Genomic DNA, 18,742 nt, shown 5'->3' with positions numbered 1-18,742 from the left:
TTGTTTGAAATTGCTTAGAACTTTCGCAACGCTGGAGAAAAACATGGTTCAACATTACAATGCAATGGAGGCCCGCCCACCTCGGTCTGTACATGCTGCTGTTCCAAGGATCTGTGTAATAATGATTCTTGGGAATGTAAAACGAAAGGTAACCATACTATTTCACGTTTGTAAAGAGTAGTAGTAGTCTATAATTGCTCGCGGAAAGAAATCACAGCTGCTAAAGTGCTCAAACACAGAAGCATGTAGCAGAGTCTTAATAACTCGAGTCAGAGGCTCGTCTCCGACTGGAGCCCCTTTTTCAAAGGCTTATGAAATATGTGATTATCGATTCGTGCCATATGTACATTTTAAATTTGACCGCTTAAGCGTTCATAGGGTATGTTATTTTTGTATCATGCATTAGACCAGGGATGTCCAACCTGCGGCCCACCTGAGATTTTTGTGCGGCCCGCTAGTCATTTTCACTACAAACGTATGTACTTCATGTACCCATTTTTCTTGAAATTTAATAGGTTTTGCGGCCCATTCAATTATTTCAAGTGACAATGCGGCCCACTATAATAAAAGGTTGGACATCCCTGCATTAGACAAATTACCGGCTCCTTTTGTTAATTTCTCACTTCCTGGCCACCAACCCTTTTGCACGAACTTTTTAGCCCACCCCGAAAAAACCCAACAATCAATGGTATCTTATCTAACAATTTGCACGCTTAATTGCCAAGGATTGAATGATCAGGCGAAGCGTATGGAACTCTTTAGTGTACTTTAAAGAACGATAATGCCCACGTTTTTCTGCTCCAAGAAACTAAGAGCGAAGCCCACAATGAAGATAAGTGGCAGAAAGAATGGCAGAAAGATAAGTGGCAGAAAGAATGTAGATAAAGCCGTTTTCTGCAGATAAAGCCAACTCTGCGCCAAAAAAATCCGAGCTGCCAATGGTGTCGCGATATTAATAAACCACCCAGCAATTAATTTCAGATAATATGACCTTGACTTAGAAGGCAGATTGATTACGGCGACGATTGAAGTTAATTAAGGCCAAAAAATTGTAGTAGTAAATGTATACGCCCCAAATGTTGATTACAACATTAAAGAAAATAACAATGTTTTTCGAACGGCCCACCAATATATTACAAGCAATATCCCAACCATAATGGCAGGGGACTTTAATATAGTAGACGACCCGCAAATAGATAAAGAGCATCGAAATTATATGCTGGGAAAAATGAATTAAAACTTCTCTGCGAAACGCATGGTCTTAAACATCATTGTCGTCTATTAAAGGGTGATAGGAAGCAATTCTCTTGGCAGAATGGTAAAAATAAATCACGTCTTGATAGGTTTTACCTGTCAAGCAATATCAATGCCACCGAAATAATCCACCAAACGACGCAATTTTCGGACCATCAATTAGTAAAAATACGTCTCGATATAATAGCCCCACCTCCAAAGGGGAAAGGAATATGGAAAAACAATACGCAAGTCTATAAATACGAACCCTTCGTAAGCGCATTAGAAGAAAAATGGTCTTTATGGTCAACATTAACACCCCATCTATACAAAAACCCGAGCGTTTGGTGGATTTAAATTCAGAGTAGACTGAAACAACTTATTCTTGGCTACACCAAAAAAATGAATCAAAAAAGTAACGAAATAGAAACCATACTTAAAAAAGGAATACGAACACGCGATAACGGTCCTTAGTAAAGATGAAATATGAACCTTAAATCCATGCGCTTCCCAACAGAGTTAATTGAAATAGTCGAAAACCTGTATAAAGACAGCCACGCTTCAATTATGGTTAACGGTTTCAAATCCCCAGATATTGAACTCAAACTGGGAGTGAGGCAAGGGGACCCCCTAAGTCTTTTACTGTTTCTCTTAGCGGTGGAACCACTGGCAGAAAAAAATAAAAAATAAAAATGAAATAAAGGGAATAAGATTAAGCGGTGGACGCGAAATTAAAAGCGTGAGCTACGTTGAAGGACGACGTAACCCTGCCGCTCTGCTACGCGACCTCGTAAACGCGAAGCGACCTCGTTTTCGCTTAATCGTCCTTGGGCGGTTGTTGAAATAGGCTTAAATCAGTATGGACACTTAAAAACGGACGATTTTTGCATAAGCGTCCATGGACGATTTTAGGATAAGCTTAAATAGCGGATATGAGGAAAGCGTCCATGGACTGTTTTGGAATAGGCTTAAATAGTAGGTATTGGAAAAATTTCCATGGACAGTTCTGAAACTGTCAACTCCTGAAAATAAACCTGAAAAATGAAAAAGTGGAAAATCTTTGCGAGCTAATATTTAATTATGACCTACAGTGTAGGTGGTATTTTGGAATATTTCAGAATTGGTATTGCATATTTCTTGCCAGTTTTTTAAATCTTGGTTCTAAAGTAGTGAGAGCGAGTCGAAGGCAGTGGGGAAGGTTTTCATCGGTCATGCAGACGCGAAATTTAATCTTTATGAAGTTCATGTTTGAAAACGCTGATTCGCGGCTGTGCATGGTGACGTCAACAAGGATTGTTTGAAATTGTGCTATTGTCTGCCGTTTTTTTGTTTTTGCAAATCAACGATAATGGTTTAGTTTTGTTAAAAAACTAGTGTCCTTTATGAAGTCACAAATATCATTCAAAAACATTGTTTTATCAACAAAAGATGGCGCAAAACGCCGGCTGCCCCGATTGACAAACGACCTATTAACAAAAACCGCTAGAAGACTAGTTTGAGCTACCACTTACAGATTCGCTGATTAATTGAATAACCAGGGATAACAAAACTAATGATGAACGATTTCATTTGCGTAATTACTGAGACAGATAAGGTCCGGATTCAACACTGAAAAGGTCCGCATTCGGACCGCGGTCCGCCAGTTGAGTAGCCCTGTCCTACACCCATATAAAGACAAATTGCTCACCACCCTTATCGCGGTGACCAAACATCAAATTTGGAAAACAAGACTAAGATGCATTATCGGCAACCAAGCGTTTTCACTGAACAAACTGACAAATGATGTAAGCAAGGCCTTTAACTTTAGATTAACCGCAATACGCCGAAACCACCCGAACATAGTAGATAATATGAAATAAAGCACAAACCAAATTCTGCGAAGGCAGGGACTGCATAGTGCTCTAGGAAATGCTGAGTTATTGTTTGTGGAAATTGATTATCGTGATTGCTTTCGCTACTTGCAAGTAAAATTTACCCTGTACGTTTTCCTCGTGTGTACCAATAACAGCTAAAGTGAACACAACGATTGTTACTTTCAGTACGGGTATGCTACTAATTTTGCTATTATAGACCTGAAGTCGAGTAAATGAAAAATAAAATATATTCGACTAAATAAAACCCAACTAGAGATACGCAAAATACACCGCAATTAGTTTCGACACCATTGTGTGAATTGGATTATTTTATTATTGTTATCATATTTTTTATCGTGTGTTCAACAATCTTTATTTGCGTGTACGTTTTCTAAGAAATGTGTTCATGCAAATAAAACAAAAACAATCTAAAACTACTCGTAACCGGTAACTTGCAGGTAATGGGGTTCCTAGGGTGGCGACTCTATACTACTGAATTATTTACGTTTACCTTTTTAATGAAAAATAAAAACGGAAACGTTGCAGTGACGCCTCCGTATTTATGCACAAATTCTTTTAATTTAATGACGGGCACAGCAAGATTGAAATCTACATTCCCGGTAGAAAATATTGGAAAAATTATGTGAAAAATAGTAGTTTCAATATATAGTTTCAAGAAACTGTGAAAAATAGTTTCGAAAGCACGATCTTTTCCGGTGAGATGGTGGCAGCTTTACTTTACTTTTTGCTTTTTTTAGGTCGAAAAAGCAAACGTTTGTGTAAAACCAAAAGTAAAGCTCGGATTTGTAAGAACACTTGAAAATTATGACGATCGTGCCGAGCTTTCTGGCTCGGGTTCGGGTCGGGTTCGGGTTCGGGTTCGGGTTCGGGTTCGGGTTCGGGTTCGGCACATCCCTACAGCCTTTACAATAATACACATAGAGTTAGGCACGCATTTATACCATATCAGTAAGCCTATAAAACGTCTACACCTGAATGTATGCATCGATAAATGTATATAGCAAAAAGAACACACGAAAACAGGGGAAACTGAAATGTAATTTCTGTGCAACCGCATGCCATAAAATTTCCAAAAACATGTGACTTAAGATATCTGTGACACTTGGAAAATAAAACGGAAAACATTATGTAAAATCTAAACAATTTATCCATCAACAAGCAGTATAGTACATCGTGTAAATATGCCAATGGCAAGCAATGAGATATTTTTAATCTGTTTTACACCGACACGTTAATGTAAAGCTTCGCTCTGCATTCAGCAACATGTCTGAGTGTCCGCGCATATCTGTTTGCTGTAATTTTACCCGAGCAATAACCAAAAACTTATCCAATCTAATGTCCAATATTCTCGAAGGGCGTTTTATTTTCGACACATTTCCTTGTTCCGTGACTTGCACAAATAAGTAATGTGTAAGTCAAGCAATCATGTGCTTGCTCACGTTTCAGGAAATAGTTTACTATAGTTGCTTGGAATTTTTTACGCTTTCTATACAATACACCATTACTCGACAGTCACATGACAAGCATGACAAAAGTTTTGCAATCAGGAAACTCACCAATATAAGAGATGCGGGGCTTACCATGTTTGCGGAACTGCATAGGGCTGTTTTATATATCATTTGCTGTGAGAGTTATCAGCAGCGGTTCATTTGTGAGAAACTCTTGATCGATTGAAACCGTTGTAAATAGTGGTGTTATGTCGATTACTTCAGTGATGAGTTAGAATTAATCGCAAAGTCAGGACTTAGGTGATAAGGTGTTATAGTGCTGCATAGAGCAGTGCTGTATACCATCGCATTGTACTATTCGCAACGAACTTCACGCAATTGAAAACCAATAAAAAGACTGAAGGTTCTTAACGCGTAGGCCTAACCTATCTTCAAATATAGGTAAAAACAAATTTATTACCTTGCATAGGTTTCTTGTATTTAAAAAACCCACCATGGCTCTCGCAACGACGCTTCAAATATCCAGCATGGTTTGTGGATGGGTGGCAATGTCTCTGGGAATAGCCTCGCTGGCCGTACATACTTGGGTAGATCAAGGTCTTTTTGGCCGCAGTGGCCTGTTCAAGACTTGCCTTCCCACTGTTTGCTTTTATATTTCCGGTAAGGCGTTAAAATAACTGATGTTAACTCATCTGGCAGTTAACGCACTACCAAGACCGTATGTAGTTATGTATGGGAAAGATACAAGAGCTTATTACTTTGATGGAGTTCTGCACTTCTTTTGATGATGGCATTCTGCATCCCTAACTAAACTTATCCGCTTTGCTTTACATTTAAACCCTAATCGTTGTATAAGTAAAATACAATATAGATTGCCGTTGCAATGCCACTAGCCCTATACGCATAATCATTTGATAACGTTGCCATAAAAAAAATTACAAAAAAAAGGAAACTATTATTGTTTTAGACCCGCCCAGCTTTCTGATGGCCACCAGGGCGTTCCTCATAATGGGCGTAATCTCGATTTTTGCTGGAAACATCGCCATGATTGCTTTCCGGGTTAAATGCCAGAAACGTGTCGGACAAATTGCTGCTGTCTTGCTACTGTTAGGAGGTAATGGTTTGTTGCGTTTTTAAACTGCTTATAGTTTAAACCGTGGATCGGGCTGCGTATGTTGAGCGTTAATTTCAACGACAACATCACGTCAAAGTGAAATAGGTGAATTGAGTCCAAATTTCATTTTTTCCCCCGTATATTTTGTGGAAATATTCCAGCTTTATTTATACTTCACCATATCCTAACTCTTGCATTTCATTACGGCGTAGAATTATTCCTATTTATAGTTTTTTTCACGCATTCTTTTTGAAACGATTTCTATATTTTTAGGTGCCCTAGCAATAATAGCAACAGCCATTTACACTGGAAAAGTGGATCTACCAGCTGATTATTATGGCTCTGGCTTCATCTTGGCTTGGGTTACCTGTGGTTTGGCTCTGCTTGCAAGCATCTTAGGCTTTGCTTCATTGAAACACGCTTGAACTAAACAAGTTTTCAAACAATAAAAAAGTTTGACTCATATTGTCAATATATGGAGCTTCTCGTTATAATTGTGTTTCATTGTTTGTTTTATTTTTCGTTTGAGATGGCCACTTTTACTTAATGTTTCGTTGCTATAGAACAACTATTTTCTATTCTACATTATGTGTTTGTAGCTGATCTATGAAAAAGTGCATACGATTAAGCGGTTGCTGTTAACGTAGCAATATTACTATACGTGGTTTAATCAGTTCGTATAACTGCGCCATCCTAAAAAATTAAAACATTGCAAACAAGATTTGAAAGAATTCATCCGAAATGACAAGGTGAGCGGTGCAAATATACCCGCCACCTAGTGCTGGCTGGGCGTGCAAGCAAAATTATTCCAAAACTGGTAAAATACGTAACAGTTAATTCAAGCGAAAATCCAAGCACTCGATTTAGAGCTCGTCAAAGCCATATACCAAAGTGTTAATACCAGAACGGAGTAAAACATAATGCCACAAGCTAATTTGCTTCAAACATTAAATGACACCGTATAAGCACAACGGACAGATTGAGCATTCCTTTTGGAGCTTAATGGACGTTAAAGTTCCTCTAAATACTGTTGTAAAACACAAAATGTAATCAATATGCTTTCCATTGTCAAACGTGTTTTAACTAGCCACTATTTTTTCTCTTCAACCTCACGCATCTGTTTGTTACGATGCTGACTAGAAAGAAAACAACGCCCATGTCTTTGATTACAATAAAAACAATAGCAAGAGAAAGTTTCTTCAACACATTCATTATCAACATATAGCACGAGTAAGTAATGAAACTTTTTTAGTCCAATAGATTGAGTGGTTGGCGTAAATGTTTTGCCAAACGTTTCCAGGAAAAAAGAGCACATTCACAATAGTATGTAGGTTGCAATCCGATTTAGCCTTATTTGTCAGTCAACGTCAGACAATTGTTTATGGTGTTGCAATGCCCTGTAAAGTTTAGCAATAGTTAACAGTTGGCTGACCAACTTCCATACAGATGGAAAAACAACTCAGATGTTCTAAGTGTCAGAGTGACCTATGCCATCTCCATTAATCAATATTTATAAGAAACTTTGTTATAGCGCGAGCTACAGTAACCTGGCCTTTAGTTTCCTAAGTTTGGACACATAACCTTACATAGCAGATTTTATGTTATAACTTATAAGTTTCTTTTAGAGTTGATGAACTTTATTTAGTTTGTCTTAATTATTAGTTTACTTTGTTATTTACTAAACAATTTGCCTATACTGGATAAACACTTGGAGGAATAGAGGTACTAAAAAATTCCGACACGTCAACAAATGCAGATTTCTGTAAAAAATTCATTATAAATGTTTTAGCATTTTATTTACTTGGTAGGTTTTTCAAATTGAGTAGGAAAAACACCATGGCTGTTAATGCATCAGAGCTACGAGTTATAGGCGTGCTGGTTTTTGGATGGCTGGCATTTATCATAGGAATAAGCTCACTGGCTGCAAACAACTGGGTGTTGGTAACAAATGTTGGCCCTGTCAGCATTGGTTTGTTCAAAATTTGCACTCGCACTGTTTGCTTGAATATTTCGAGTAAGAATTCCTAATAATCTAGAAAAACTTTTTTGTAGTTTATGGTTTATTAATTAGGATATGGTCTGATATGGTGATATAATTTTTTGGTTTATTATCATTTGTCTTATACTATACGTAAATAATTTTATGGGTCATTGAACAAGAACTAGCAATCGAAAGATCACAAATCTAACAATTTTGATTATGTTTTAGATGCTCCTGCCTGGTTGATGGCAACCAGAGCTTTTCTCGTTATAAGTGTGATTGCGATTTTTGCTGGAAATATCGCCATGACCGTTTTCCAGTTTAAATACCAGCAGAAACAGGTTCAAAAACTGCTATTGCCCTGCTACTATTGGGAGGTATGGTGCGATTGTTGCACACGTTATGTAGGCTATAGTTTGAGCTGTGTTATTTGGAAACATTATTGTTAATGTAGCTTTTATAACTTGAGTGATCTGCACAATCTTTTTTTAGGTATATTGGCAATAATGGGGACGACTATATACGCCGGAGAGTCGAGTGCACTCGACGAAACTTATAGCACTGGCTTCGTCCTGGCTTGGATTACCAGCGTTTTTGCTTTACTTGCAAGCGGCATAGGTTGTGCTTCTTTAAGACTCGCTTAAGTCCAACATCTCTTTTCATACCTTGTTTTATAGATACTTATATAATTTGATAATTTGAAAATTATACTTGTATTTTATTGTTCGTAATGCATGTTATTTTTCATTATGATTTCTTGTACCGGTAATCTGTTCTATAGCTTAGTTCCTATGCGTTTCTGCCGGTTGAGGTTATATACTGTATTAGCTTATGCAAGGCCGTAGCCCAGAGTAAAGTTTTTACAAAGGCAAATATATCACGTACGTCTCAGGTTACATATGTTGTTAATTGTAGTTTAACACCAAAAAAGTTTTGTGCCAAAATTCCAGAATATTTACGAAGGCAAGTGCGTCATTTATCTCAATATGGTAATACAGCCTATAGAGATGCATGTAATATTACCAGATGGCCATAGCACAGCTATACTACCGTGACCTATGCTGTTTGTATATGGATATATACTAATAAAGTATTTGCATAAATCGTATTTGAAATGACACATTCATCAGGAATAAAGCGAAGCAGAAACACAGTGACAGCAAGCCAACATCTCCGCTGATATTAACTTGATATTCATTTTATTTATCTTCGCTAAGAAGATCATTTCTTTATGCAACTGACGTTTTGACAAGTTATAGGCCTATTACATGTCAAACCTTAGGTCTGAGGGCCAGCTAGGGGTATTGTTCGGCCCGCTTAAATCAGTGACAGTAAGGCACTTTGGTAAGATGTGTAGGCCAATAGCTGTCTCATACTTTGCAGACAGACAATTAACTTGAAGTAACGTGTGTATTAGAGCCCTACCCGGGCATTTTTTCAGCCGGCAAAAGGAGAGAGACAACGTCCGACCTTTAGCACCAACAACTGCATGCTTGTCTTTTGACTTGGTCTTTGTTGCTCTTTCTTTAATTATAATCTTTGTGATTAGGCTACAAATGTGTCACTACGTAATAAAAGGAAGGAGACAACGTTTGACCTTATTTAATTTCGTGGTTTTGTCATTGTGAAATAAACATAAAGTAACCGATGTCATTGTTTTTAACAAAAGTTAACGCACTCATGTCATAATTAAAACCTATAATGATTCTAATACGGACACCAGCGTCCACCACGCGGCAACAATTGTTAACTTGCGGGTAACCGCCCTGAATTGTAAAAACCTTAACGGCAACCACCTTGCGACCGCAGCGAAGCTCTTTCGCCTACCGGCGACTGGCGCATCAGGGCTATAGAGTGTATTTAGCCACGCTTATATTTCATGGATCGCGGTATACAATTTAACAGCTATTACGCTTAATCTCTTGCAGTAAAAAATTCAGTCTTTTTTGTTCCCTAGTTTGGACCCGATTATTGCGTATATTTGTGTCACTTCCACGTATGGATGACGCAAAAGCTTAGGGACAACTCGATCACAAAAGAAAGTCTCCCGCGAAATAAAGAAAAAACTTTAATGACGTGCGGTATTTTAAAAAATATGACAGTTAAGAATTCATACTGTGGCTTTTAGAAGTAAGAAGGTTGGTAGGAAATTTTATATGACACTCTGTAACATTCGTTCATATTCATGAATTAAACTGGTTTCAATGTGAAAACATATGCGGTCTGCACCAATCGATAAGTGACGATGCATTTCTTATGCAGCACCCGAAAGTGTATAAAGAATATTCAAAAAAGGACAATTGCGACGAAAGTGGATCCTTATTGTTAAACGACAAACATTTCCGGAATTTTGCTGCATACATTGTCCGAACGCACTAACGCAAGCGAACAATATTAGGCGACCAGACCCAGCTAGTAATATTAGAGGACAACAAGCATGATCTTTGAGAAATTGGTCTACACCTTTTCGAATTAAAGGTCTAACTTTTGATAGTCGCAAAATACTGATAAACGCCCTTTCTTTGCTGTTTAGCTTCACCATGCAGCATATATTCAAATCTAACTCAGATTAATTAAGTCATCGCGTAAGGAGCATGCGTGTGTAGTGTAGGTGTGTGTAGTGCAGGTGTGTGTGTCTAGTTTGAATGTATGCAGAACTTACAGAAACATTTTCTAAACTTTTTGATTCAATAAGGTTTCAAATCGACCGGGTCGGTATACTTCTAAAAATAATTCCGGTCTAATTTACGTATCAGTTATAATAAAGACTGATAAAGTAACACGCAGAGTGTTTTCTTATCAAGTCAACAACTTTTATTAAAACTTGTTCACTTCCGCATTGGCTGCAAGCTTAAGAAACAAAGTAAAATAGGCAGCTAAGGAATCAGTGGTAGAAAGTTGCAGTTATTATGCTGGCAGCTTGAACGTTTTTAAAGGTTAAAAAATTGAAATTCTATGAAACGGAACTCGACAATTGCTCCCAAAACAGGCAGATCTATATGTAACTCTATGATTTTATTTAGGTAGCAGACGTACAAACATGATATCTTTAGTGCAATTGTTTCAATATGTCAGTATTGCTTGCGGTTGCCTAGCATTATGTACGGGCATAACCTCGATAGTCGTGAACTCGTGGCTGTACGCAAAGGGCTTGAACACCATTAGACTGTTTGCGGGTTGCTTTGGCTCCGGTTGTAAAGATTTTATAGGTAAAATTTGGTAAAACTTGATGGTCGGAAGATCAATAAAATTTTATGGCGTAAGATAATTTGCAGTAGCCTAAACATCATATAAAAGAATTGTATGTTTAAGAATAAAATGTTTGTTTATGGTTTATGCTTATTTGGATTTGCATTGACTGATTAAGTTTGCTGCAGACTAAGACTGGTGTAATTATACAAGAAATATTTTTGTAAGTTTAACGCTGTACTGCTTTTGCCAGATACATCTTCTGATCTGACTACTGTTGGAATATTTCTTATAACTGCGTTAATTTTGGTCTTTATTGGAAATCTTGCCATGATTCGTTTTCGACTAAATCCTGGGAAGAATGCCGGGTTAATTGCAGCATACTTTCAATTGATAGGAGGTGACATATTGCCCGTTTAAAACAAGTTTAAATTGCTCTGTTTTCTGCAAAAAACGTTGCTTCTCAAAAACAAAGCAAAACAACTTTTTCCAGGAATATGTGCCACATTAGCGATCAGTGTACTTACGGATATGACCAAGGCACCAGCCGATCATTACGGTTCTAGTTTCATTTTTGCTTGGATCACGTGTGGCCTGGCTCTGGTTGCAAGCATCTCAGGCTTCATTTCAGTGAAACTTATTTAAAGGAAGACTATTCTTATGAGCTGGTTTACTCGCGTTTACTGTACTGTTGTTTTCCTATGATTACACTTTCCTTTGCATGCCCGGAAATTAGTTTGCATACTTTATCGCAGCGCTTGATACAGTTTAGCTCAATTGACATATCAATTCAATTGATGCAGCTTAAAACACTAACTATAATATGGGTAAAACTATATGGCAGGCTATATAGCTATATAAAAATTATACAAGCCATTTGACCATGGGCTTCTATTAGTTTTTTAATAATAATCCAGTTTCTATGTCGTAATGTGACATCAAATGTTGCAATAGGTTACGTTTTCAAAAACTTTCAGTTTCATTTTTTAAGTAGCCCCACTACAGGCTTGCATATGAAGTGCTATAACATGATTTTATTTACTGTATTTAAATAAAAATAAGCTGTTTGCGATCCATTATTACTATACATTTTCTCCAGTTGGAATATTTAAAGTGTTAAACGGTATGAAATGCCTACATTTGGCTTCGGTTACCTTAATTCCCAAGCTTATCGAAAAGAAGAACATATGTTTACTACAATCGCTTGTAGCTATGCAAAATATTGTTTGTAGGACAAGGGATGCCTTTTAAGGCTTTTATTTAGCCTAAGCAAAATAAAGATTTTGGATTTACAATAGCTGAGCATTTAGTTGTTATAGGTTAACATAAGCCAAATTATACTGATTATACTGCAATATAACACGCAAACAGCAACAAAATCTAAACATATAGCCTAAGCCTATTAATGTAAAATGTTTGTCAATTTGCGCAAAATGCCAAAAAAGTTTGTTAGCCTACGTACAATTGGGCATTTCAATAAGTCAACATATAGATTTCTACAAGTTTTTTATGACATAACATAACAGCTTTAAAAATGTCGGTATACTTGAAATATTAATAACATAACAATTATAGACCCTTCCCGTTAATTACATGACGACATCACGACATAGCAAAGGCCATCAGGAGGTAGCCTAGCCTATAGGCCTACATAACTGAACAGGCTGTTTCAAAACATGATGTCTGCCGTTTAGTGGTGGTTGTTTCCGGCAGTTATTGTAATAAACTACTATTATATTTGTTGATTCAAAAATATTATGCTAAAAATAGTTATATATTTTTTAATTTTTCAAAGCTGCGTTTTTATCACAAGGATATTTGTGATTGCTCTTTACTTTTGTGATAAAATGTCCAAGTTTTGAAATGACTGTGTGTTTACTACTCTGCGTGATTAACAGCCACGTTACTAAATGTCGGTAAACCTTTGAAACATCCTATTGCTTGTTTTCCACAATGCCAAAAAACGGGAGTTGAAAACAGCGATGTGAAATATTTCTGTACAATGGATATCCAATGAGTAAGTTTTATCGTTCTGTCATAAAATACAGGACAACATACCACATCTAGCTTTAACTTATCTACGGTGACAGCGTAAACGCATTTATAACTGGCACATTTATTACCTTTTGATTTATCCTGAAAAACTACTTATCAGTCTGTGGTTTGCGTACAGATACTCAAGATAATGTGAAAGTTAAAAGTTATGTAAAATAGGTTTAAAGCAGACTAAAATAAAATTAAAAATTATAAGTAGCACTTATTTTTATTGTTTTCCCACGATACCCGGAAGCAAATGATAGGAAAACAGCGTCTTCAAGTGAACGTAGCAGACATCAAAGAATCAGCTTCGGGATTTCCCCGTTACTTCGATGCAGTACAATAGCCTAAATAAGAACATGATTATGAAGTTATTAGTATGAGAATATTAGGCTACAGAATAGGCTTAGTAGGTCTAACAGAAGTCACGTTTTAAATGAGTCGCTTAATAGACTTACCTGGTGGGCCGGTAACTAACTTCATGTTCACCTAATTGCTAGAAAGCATGGCTTGGTTTTGTACAATATTCTGGCAATGTCCTAGCGAGCCAGCGACTTCGTAGAAAATTTAAAATTAGTCTAGGTAGCAGTATTAATTACCATAAGGCTTTACTGCTTACTGCAAAATGTAATCGTTAAGGTATTGTTTACCATTCCTGAAAAATTTTCGTCGCCACCACGCTTTTGATGAAAAACAAAATGCTTAAAAAAGGAGGCGCAAAACGATGCCAATTGTTATGGCACAATAGGTCAGAAAACAATTTTCACCTGCAATTAAGGACAAACGTAGCTTAACCCAAGCAAGGTGGGAGCTTAACATCTACAAGTAAAAAGGTGTAAGGTTATAATGATAGTGGATGGACAAGTAAGCATAAAGACAAAATGGTTTAAAACATTCCGTATAAAGATCATAAGTACCATATACATTTAGCGCTGCCACGCAGGTCTTATAGCTTACTTGTTCCTTCTTTGGTACTTAAACCTTAGTAACAGTTGTTGCAAAATGTCTCTCAACAAATACTTTTTAAAGTGCAACACACAAAAATATCTACAACATTTAACAAAACTCGATTCCCTCGGTGTGGAACCAGTACTGGAGCTCATCAAGCAAATGGGAGGTTGGCCGGTGATCGGTGATTCTTTTGATAGAGATTCATTTAACTTGGAAAAAACGTTAGGCGCATTCACTTCTAGTTTTGGCAGTACAGCAATCTTATTGGCGTGGGTTTCGTCAGATCACGAAAATTCTAGCGCAAACATTTTCAAGGTAACTTGTAATAAGAAGCTGTTGCGTTCCGAATTAGCTTTGTACAAGGTAATCTTATAAATGCAAAACAACAATCATAGATAAGTCAGCCTAAACTAGGACTACCCGGTCGCGACTTCTATTTGAACGATGGTTTAAGGCAAACAATGCTTCCTGCTTATCGCAAGTTTATGTCTGACTTTATCACAATGGTTGCTGGTGACAAGGCAAATTCTGACACAACCGAATCTGTTGTTGATCAGGTGTGTATTAATCTTGAATAACGAAACATATCAATGTCAAACAAAAACGTCGAAGTCCGCCCGACTAATTCATGTATGGCCTATTTAAAGTGAAAAGAAAATTCCATATCGACAAATTAAATTATAAGCGATTATACAAGCTCAGGTTTTATTCACAGATTGTCCAGTTAGAAACCGATATTGCACGAGCAATCGAACTAAAAAACGAAACTCTAAATATTACTAGCGGCAAGATCTCGTTACAAGAACTTGCGAACGAGATTCCTGGTCTAAACTGGACGGATTACGTCAACGCAGTAATGTCTGCAACGGCTATTACGGTGGACGCCGATGAAAAGATTGAAGTTCACAACGTGAACTACTTGAACAACTTTGTTGGGATCATAAATGGAAAATACGAGTAAGTTAAACACCGAGGCTGGGTATTTGCCTTATATATTAATTGACTTTTTTGATTATTTCTCTTTTAAGATTACTAGTGGGCCATACATCTGTTCACTGTTCAACGGTCTCCACTCTACGTCAGGCATGGTTTTGTTTCCGTATAAAGGGCTATCCCAATGAGGATCCAAAAGGAAATTTAGGGCAACCAAAGCAGCATAACTTATAAAAAAACTTTTAAGCGTTACTACAAATTAGACAGTAGTGACGAAATAAAGACATCATGATTAAAACAACCAGCCATTTTTTCCTTATACGTTGACAGAAACTTACAACAATCATGCAGCGACTATAGTACACTAATTCAAGACAGTATTAATACAGTACATCTTTCATTGCAATATAGTGAATCTTTTATTGCAGATTAATTCAAAACTACCTCATATGGAGCGTTCTTCAATCCAGGGTAATCTACATGAGCTCGGACCTAAGGGAGACACGCCAACCGTTCAGAAAAGCTTTGTATGGTATAACGGCCGTGTCGGCGCGATGGAAATACTGCATAGAAGACACGGAGAAATATTTTCAAATGCCAGTCGCTTCCCTTTTTGTATCAGAAACTTTTTCTAAAACTAAGAAGAATATGGTAAGTTTGCCTATTAACTAGACCTATACTGATGTTTTGATAATGTATACCTACTGCATAAGTTTCGGCTGATAAATTTTTACGCAAAGGTTGAGAAAATGGTCGAAAATCTGCGGAAAACATTTCGTAAAATGCTAGCCACTTACAAGTGGATCGACCAACAAACAAGAAACAAAGCAGTCGAGAAACTCGAATTCGTGTGGACACTATTGGCCTACCCAGATTACATTGTGGACAAGTCTAATCCAAAACTCGATTATGACTTCGAAGATGTGGTTATAAAGCCAAATCAATTCGTGAAAAATATTCAAACAATGATCGCTTGGGAAACGAAAGAAGAGTTTGGCAAATTGAAAACTGCTGTGGATTTCAACGAGTAAGAAGTTGTCTGACTTTTAGCTAGCTACATTTTTAAGCAACCTTGTCGAAGTGTTTTGGCTGTCATAGCTTATAAATGTAGGCCGTAGGCATATGTGGGCAGTACCGCGGTACTATAGTACCGAATTACTGCACTGCGGTCTCTTTTTAGTATCGATACCGGTACCGTCGGTACTTTATTTCAAATATTTATTAATTTATTTATTTTGGAATTACTTGTTTCAAGAAACGTTAGTCAGTTCCGGCACTTTTCACGTGATTATTTTATAATTTTAACAAGTATGTTTTCAAAAATGACTCAAGTGATCAAGAGAAGTTTCTTCCGGTAAAAGGTACCGGTTTTGAGGTATTTAAGCTTGCAAGTCTACAGCTCATCTTTGGATTGTTTTACTTTTCTTTGTTTCTCAAAAGATATACTTGGCTTCGCCCAGTCTTCTTTTTCTGGGTCACCCAACAAACCATCTAAAGAGTCAATTAATTGGGACGAGTAAGAATCCACATTTTGCTTTCGTGTTTCAAGATTCTTTTGCAGATGGTCTTCATTAGTTGTACTTGGTATGACCACCACGTTACGTGAAATAGCCCAGCGCAGCACTGCTGATGTTGTGGGCAAAAGCGAATACATTGCACTTTCAACAACATCCTTACGTTCCAAGACCGGGTTTACGTCATAGCCACCTTCTATTTCTATCCAGAGTGTTCCAAGTGAGCTGCAAAATAACTCTTTTTACTTAAGCGCAACTTATAAATACCGTGATTATTTAAAAAGTATTATCTCACCTATAACCCATGTAGGTAATGTTATTTTCTTGGCATGTTTCTCTCACTGCTCTGTCTTGGTGAAAGGGATCAAACCAGTTTTGAACAACGCTCACACTGCTTTTGCTAAAATGTCCTACAAGAAACTTAAGAGTGTCTGAATCAATATTGCTTACACCAATACTCCTGATCAAGCCTTTTAACTGTAACTCCTCAAGAGCTCGCCAGCATATCCAGGGACTTGATTTGCAAGTTTTATCATATGGTCCACAGTGCTCCTCTGGTATAAAAGCATGCACCAAAACCAAAACCAAAACAGAAATTTCAAAATCCATCAGTCGTGTTTCACCGCTGTAACTTTGCGCCGTGTCGAAGAGCTTATAGCCCAGTTTAAGAGCTAGTTTTATGGTCTCATAGGTTTTCTCACGAAGACGAAATGTACCTAATCCAACTAGAGGCATTTTGTAACCAGTATTCATTTGTACGTCCGGTGTTTACCATGTTTGCGGAACTGCATAGGGCTGTTTTATATATCATTTGCTGTGAGAGTTATCAGCGGTTCATTTGTGAGAAACTCTTGATCGATTGAAACCGTTGTAAATAGTGGTGTTATGTCGAGTACTTCAGTGATGAGTTAGAATTAATCGCAAAGTCAGGACTTACGTGATAAGGTGTTATAGCGCTGCATAGAGCAGTGCTGTATACCATCGCATTGTACTATTCGCAACGAACTTCACGCAATTGAAAACCAATAAAAAGACTGAAGGTTCTTAACGCGTAGGCCTAACCTATCTTCAAATATAGGTAAAAACAAATTTTATTATCTTGCATAGGTTTCTTGTATTTAAAAAATCCACCATGGCTCTCGCAACGACGCTTCGAATATCCAGCATGGTTTGTGGATGGGTGGCAATGTCTCTGGGAATAGCCTCTCTGGCCGTACATACTTGGGTAGATCAAGGTCTTTTTGGCCGCAGTGGCCTGTTCAAGACTTGCCTTCCCACTGTTTGCTTTTATATTTCCGGTAAGGCGTTAAAATAACTGATGTTAACTCATCTGGCAGTTAACGCACTACCAAGACCGTATGTAGTTATGTATGGGAAAGATACAAGAGCTTATTACTTTGATGGAGTTCTGCACTTCTTTTGAAGATGGCATTCTGCATCCCTAACTAAACTTATCCGCTATGCTTTACATTTAAACCCTAATCGTTGTATAAGTAAAATACAATATAGATTGCCGTTGCAATGCCACTAGCCCTATACGCATAATCATTTGATAACGTTGCCATAAAAAAAATTACAAAAGAAAGGAAACTATTATTGTTTTAGACCCGCCCAGCTTTCTGATGGCCACCAGGGCGTTCCTCATAATGGGCGTAATCTCGATTTTTGCTGGAAACATCGCCATGATTGCTTTCCGGGTTAAATGCCAGAAACGTGTCGGACAAATTGCTGCTGTCTTGCTACTGTTAGGAGGTAATGGTTTGTTGCGTTTTTAAACTGCTTATAGTTTAAACCGTGGATCGGGCTGCGTATGTTGAGCGTTAATTTCAACGACAACATCACGTCAAAGTGAAATAGGTGAATTGAGTCCAAATTTCATTTTTTCCCCCGTATATTTTGTGGAAATATTCCAGCTTTATTTATACTTCACCATATCCTAACTCTTGCATTTCATTACGGCGTAGAATTATTCCTATTTATAGTTTTTTTCACGCATTCTTTTTGAAACGATTTCTATATTTTTAGGTGCCCTAGCAATAATAGCAACAGCCATTTACACTGGAAAAGTGGATCTACCAGCTGATTATTATGGCTCTGGCTTCATCTTGGCTTGGGTTACCTGTGGTTTGGCTCTGCTTGCAAGCATCTTAGGCTTTGCTTCATTGAAACACGCTTGAACTAAACAAGTTTTCAAACAATAAAAAAGTTTGACTCATATTGTCAATATATGGAGCTTCTCGTTATAATTGTGCATCATTGTTTGTTTTATTTTTCGTTTGAGATGGCCACTTTTACTTAATGTTTCGTTGCTATAGAACAACTATTTTCTATTCTACATTATGTGTTTGTAGCTGATCTATGAAAAAGTGCATACGATTAAGCGGTTGCTGTTAACGTAGCAATATTACTATACGTGGTTTAATCAGTTCGTATAATTGCGCCATCCTAAAAAATTAAAACATTGCAAA

The 18,742-nt window shown here is 37.3% G+C and overlaps 6 protein-coding genes across 6 annotated transcripts; 5 read left to right on the top strand and 1 right to left on the bottom strand.

The window, feature by feature from the left end:
* The first annotated feature begins 5,003 nt into the window (after positions 1 to 5,003).
* LOC143449326 (lens fiber membrane intrinsic protein-like) lies at positions 5,004 to 6,149 on the top strand. The gene is made up of 3 exons (XM_076949477.1): positions 5,004 to 5,215; positions 5,523 to 5,669; positions 5,943 to 6,149. Exons 1-3 carry the CDS (start codon positions 5,050 to 5,052, stop codon positions 6,092 to 6,094), a joined length of 465 nt encoding a protein of 154 aa, XP_076805592.1. The 5' UTR covers positions 5,004 to 5,049; the 3' UTR covers positions 6,095 to 6,149.
* A 1,144-nt stretch (positions 6,150 to 7,293) lies between these two features.
* LOC143448429 (uncharacterized) lies at positions 7,294 to 9,297 on the top strand. The gene is made up of 4 exons (XM_076948178.1): positions 7,294 to 7,391; positions 7,478 to 7,683; positions 7,879 to 8,027; positions 8,143 to 9,297. Exons 2-4 carry the CDS (start codon positions 7,506 to 7,508, stop codon positions 8,155 to 8,157), a joined length of 342 nt encoding a protein of 113 aa, XP_076804293.1. The 5' UTR covers positions 7,294 to 7,391; positions 7,478 to 7,505; the 3' UTR covers positions 8,158 to 9,297.
* Positions 9,298 to 10,678: 1,381 nt separating this feature from the next.
* Positions 10,679 to 11,637, top strand: LOC143448427 (uncharacterized). Its single transcript, XM_076948176.1, has 3 exons — positions 10,679 to 10,859; positions 11,093 to 11,239; positions 11,333 to 11,637. The coding sequence occupies exons 1-3, from the start codon at positions 10,691 to 10,693 to the stop codon at positions 11,482 to 11,484; spliced, it is 468 nt and encodes a 155-aa protein (XP_076804291.1). The 5' UTR covers positions 10,679 to 10,690; the 3' UTR covers positions 11,485 to 11,637.
* Positions 11,638 to 14,556: 2,919 nt separating this feature from the next.
* On the top strand, positions 14,557 to 15,911 carry LOC143448425 (membrane metallo-endopeptidase-like 1). Its single transcript, XM_076948174.1, has 3 exons — positions 14,557 to 14,784; positions 15,189 to 15,411; positions 15,501 to 15,911. The coding sequence occupies exons 1-3, from the start codon at positions 14,684 to 14,686 to the stop codon at positions 15,789 to 15,791; spliced, it is 615 nt and encodes a 204-aa protein (XP_076804289.1). The 5' UTR covers positions 14,557 to 14,683; the 3' UTR covers positions 15,792 to 15,911.
* Positions 15,912 to 16,149: 238 nt separating this feature from the next.
* LOC143448496 (uncharacterized) lies at positions 16,150 to 17,042 on the bottom strand (the record flags this gene model as incomplete). Its single annotated transcript, XM_076948266.1, has 2 exons — positions 16,150 to 16,499; positions 16,570 to 17,042. Coding segments are annotated over 2 exons (819 nt in total), but the record flags the coding sequence as incomplete, so codon positions are not given.
* A 234-nt stretch (positions 17,043 to 17,276) lies between these two features.
* On the top strand, positions 17,277 to 18,506 carry LOC143449387 (lens fiber membrane intrinsic protein-like). Its single transcript, XM_076949566.1, has 3 exons — positions 17,277 to 17,572; positions 17,880 to 18,026; positions 18,300 to 18,506. Exons 1-3 carry the CDS (start codon positions 17,407 to 17,409, stop codon positions 18,449 to 18,451), a joined length of 465 nt encoding a protein of 154 aa, XP_076805681.1. The 5' UTR covers positions 17,277 to 17,406; the 3' UTR covers positions 18,452 to 18,506.
* Positions 18,507 to 18,742: the final 236 nt, after the last annotated feature.

Source organism: Clavelina lepadiformis, chromosome 3, assembly GCF_947623445.1.
Source record: "Clavelina lepadiformis chromosome 3, kaClaLepa1.1, whole genome shotgun sequence".
In the NCBI taxonomy this organism is placed as follows: domain Eukaryota; kingdom Metazoa; phylum Chordata; class Ascidiacea; order Aplousobranchia; family Clavelinidae; genus Clavelina; species Clavelina lepadiformis.
This window is presented reverse-complemented; position numbering and strand designations above follow the sequence as displayed.

Excerpts from the sequence above, each read along its gene's own strand:
- LOC143448429 (XM_076948178.1), top strand. The coding sequence starts at position 7,506 with ATGGCTGTTAATGCATCAGAGCTACGAGTTATAGGCGTGCTGGTTTTT. Across the intron at positions 7,684-7,878 it reads TGTTTGCTTGAATATTTCGA|ATGCTCCTGCCTGGTTGATG; the intron begins GTAAGAATTCCT and ends ATTATGTTTTAG.
- LOC143448427 (XM_076948176.1), top strand. The coding sequence starts at position 10,691 with ATGATATCTTTAGTGCAATTGTTTCAATATGTCAGTATTGCTTGCGGT. Across the intron at positions 10,860-11,092 it reads CGGTTGTAAAGATTTTATAG|ATACATCTTCTGATCTGACT; the intron begins GTAAAATTTGGT and ends TGCTTTTGCCAG. Across the intron at positions 11,240-11,332 it reads ATACTTTCAATTGATAGGAG|GAATATGTGCCACATTAGCG; the intron begins GTGACATATTGC and ends AACTTTTTCCAG.
- LOC143448425 (XM_076948174.1), top strand. The coding sequence starts at position 14,684 with ATGTCTGCAACGGCTATTACGGTGGACGCCGATGAAAAGATTGAAGTT. Across the intron at positions 14,785-15,188 it reads ATCATAAATGGAAAATACGA|ATTAATTCAAAACTACCTCA; the intron begins GTAAGTTAAACA and ends CTTTTATTGCAG. Across the intron at positions 15,412-15,500 it reads CTAAAACTAAGAAGAATATG|GTTGAGAAAATGGTCGAAAA; the intron begins GTAAGTTTGCCT and ends TTTTACGCAAAG.
- LOC143449387 (XM_076949566.1), top strand. The coding sequence starts at position 17,407 with ATGGCTCTCGCAACGACGCTTCGAATATCCAGCATGGTTTGTGGATGG. Across the intron at positions 17,573-17,879 it reads TGTTTGCTTTTATATTTCCG|ACCCGCCCAGCTTTCTGATG; the intron begins GTAAGGCGTTAA and ends TTATTGTTTTAG. Across the intron at positions 18,027-18,299 it reads TGTCTTGCTACTGTTAGGAG|GTGCCCTAGCAATAATAGCA; the intron begins GTAATGGTTTGT and ends CTATATTTTTAG.
- LOC143449326 (XM_076949477.1), top strand. The coding sequence starts at position 5,050 with ATGGCTCTCGCAACGACGCTTCAAATATCCAGCATGGTTTGTGGATGG. Across the intron at positions 5,216-5,522 it reads TGTTTGCTTTTATATTTCCG|ACCCGCCCAGCTTTCTGATG; the intron begins GTAAGGCGTTAA and ends TTATTGTTTTAG. Across the intron at positions 5,670-5,942 it reads TGTCTTGCTACTGTTAGGAG|GTGCCCTAGCAATAATAGCA; the intron begins GTAATGGTTTGT and ends CTATATTTTTAG.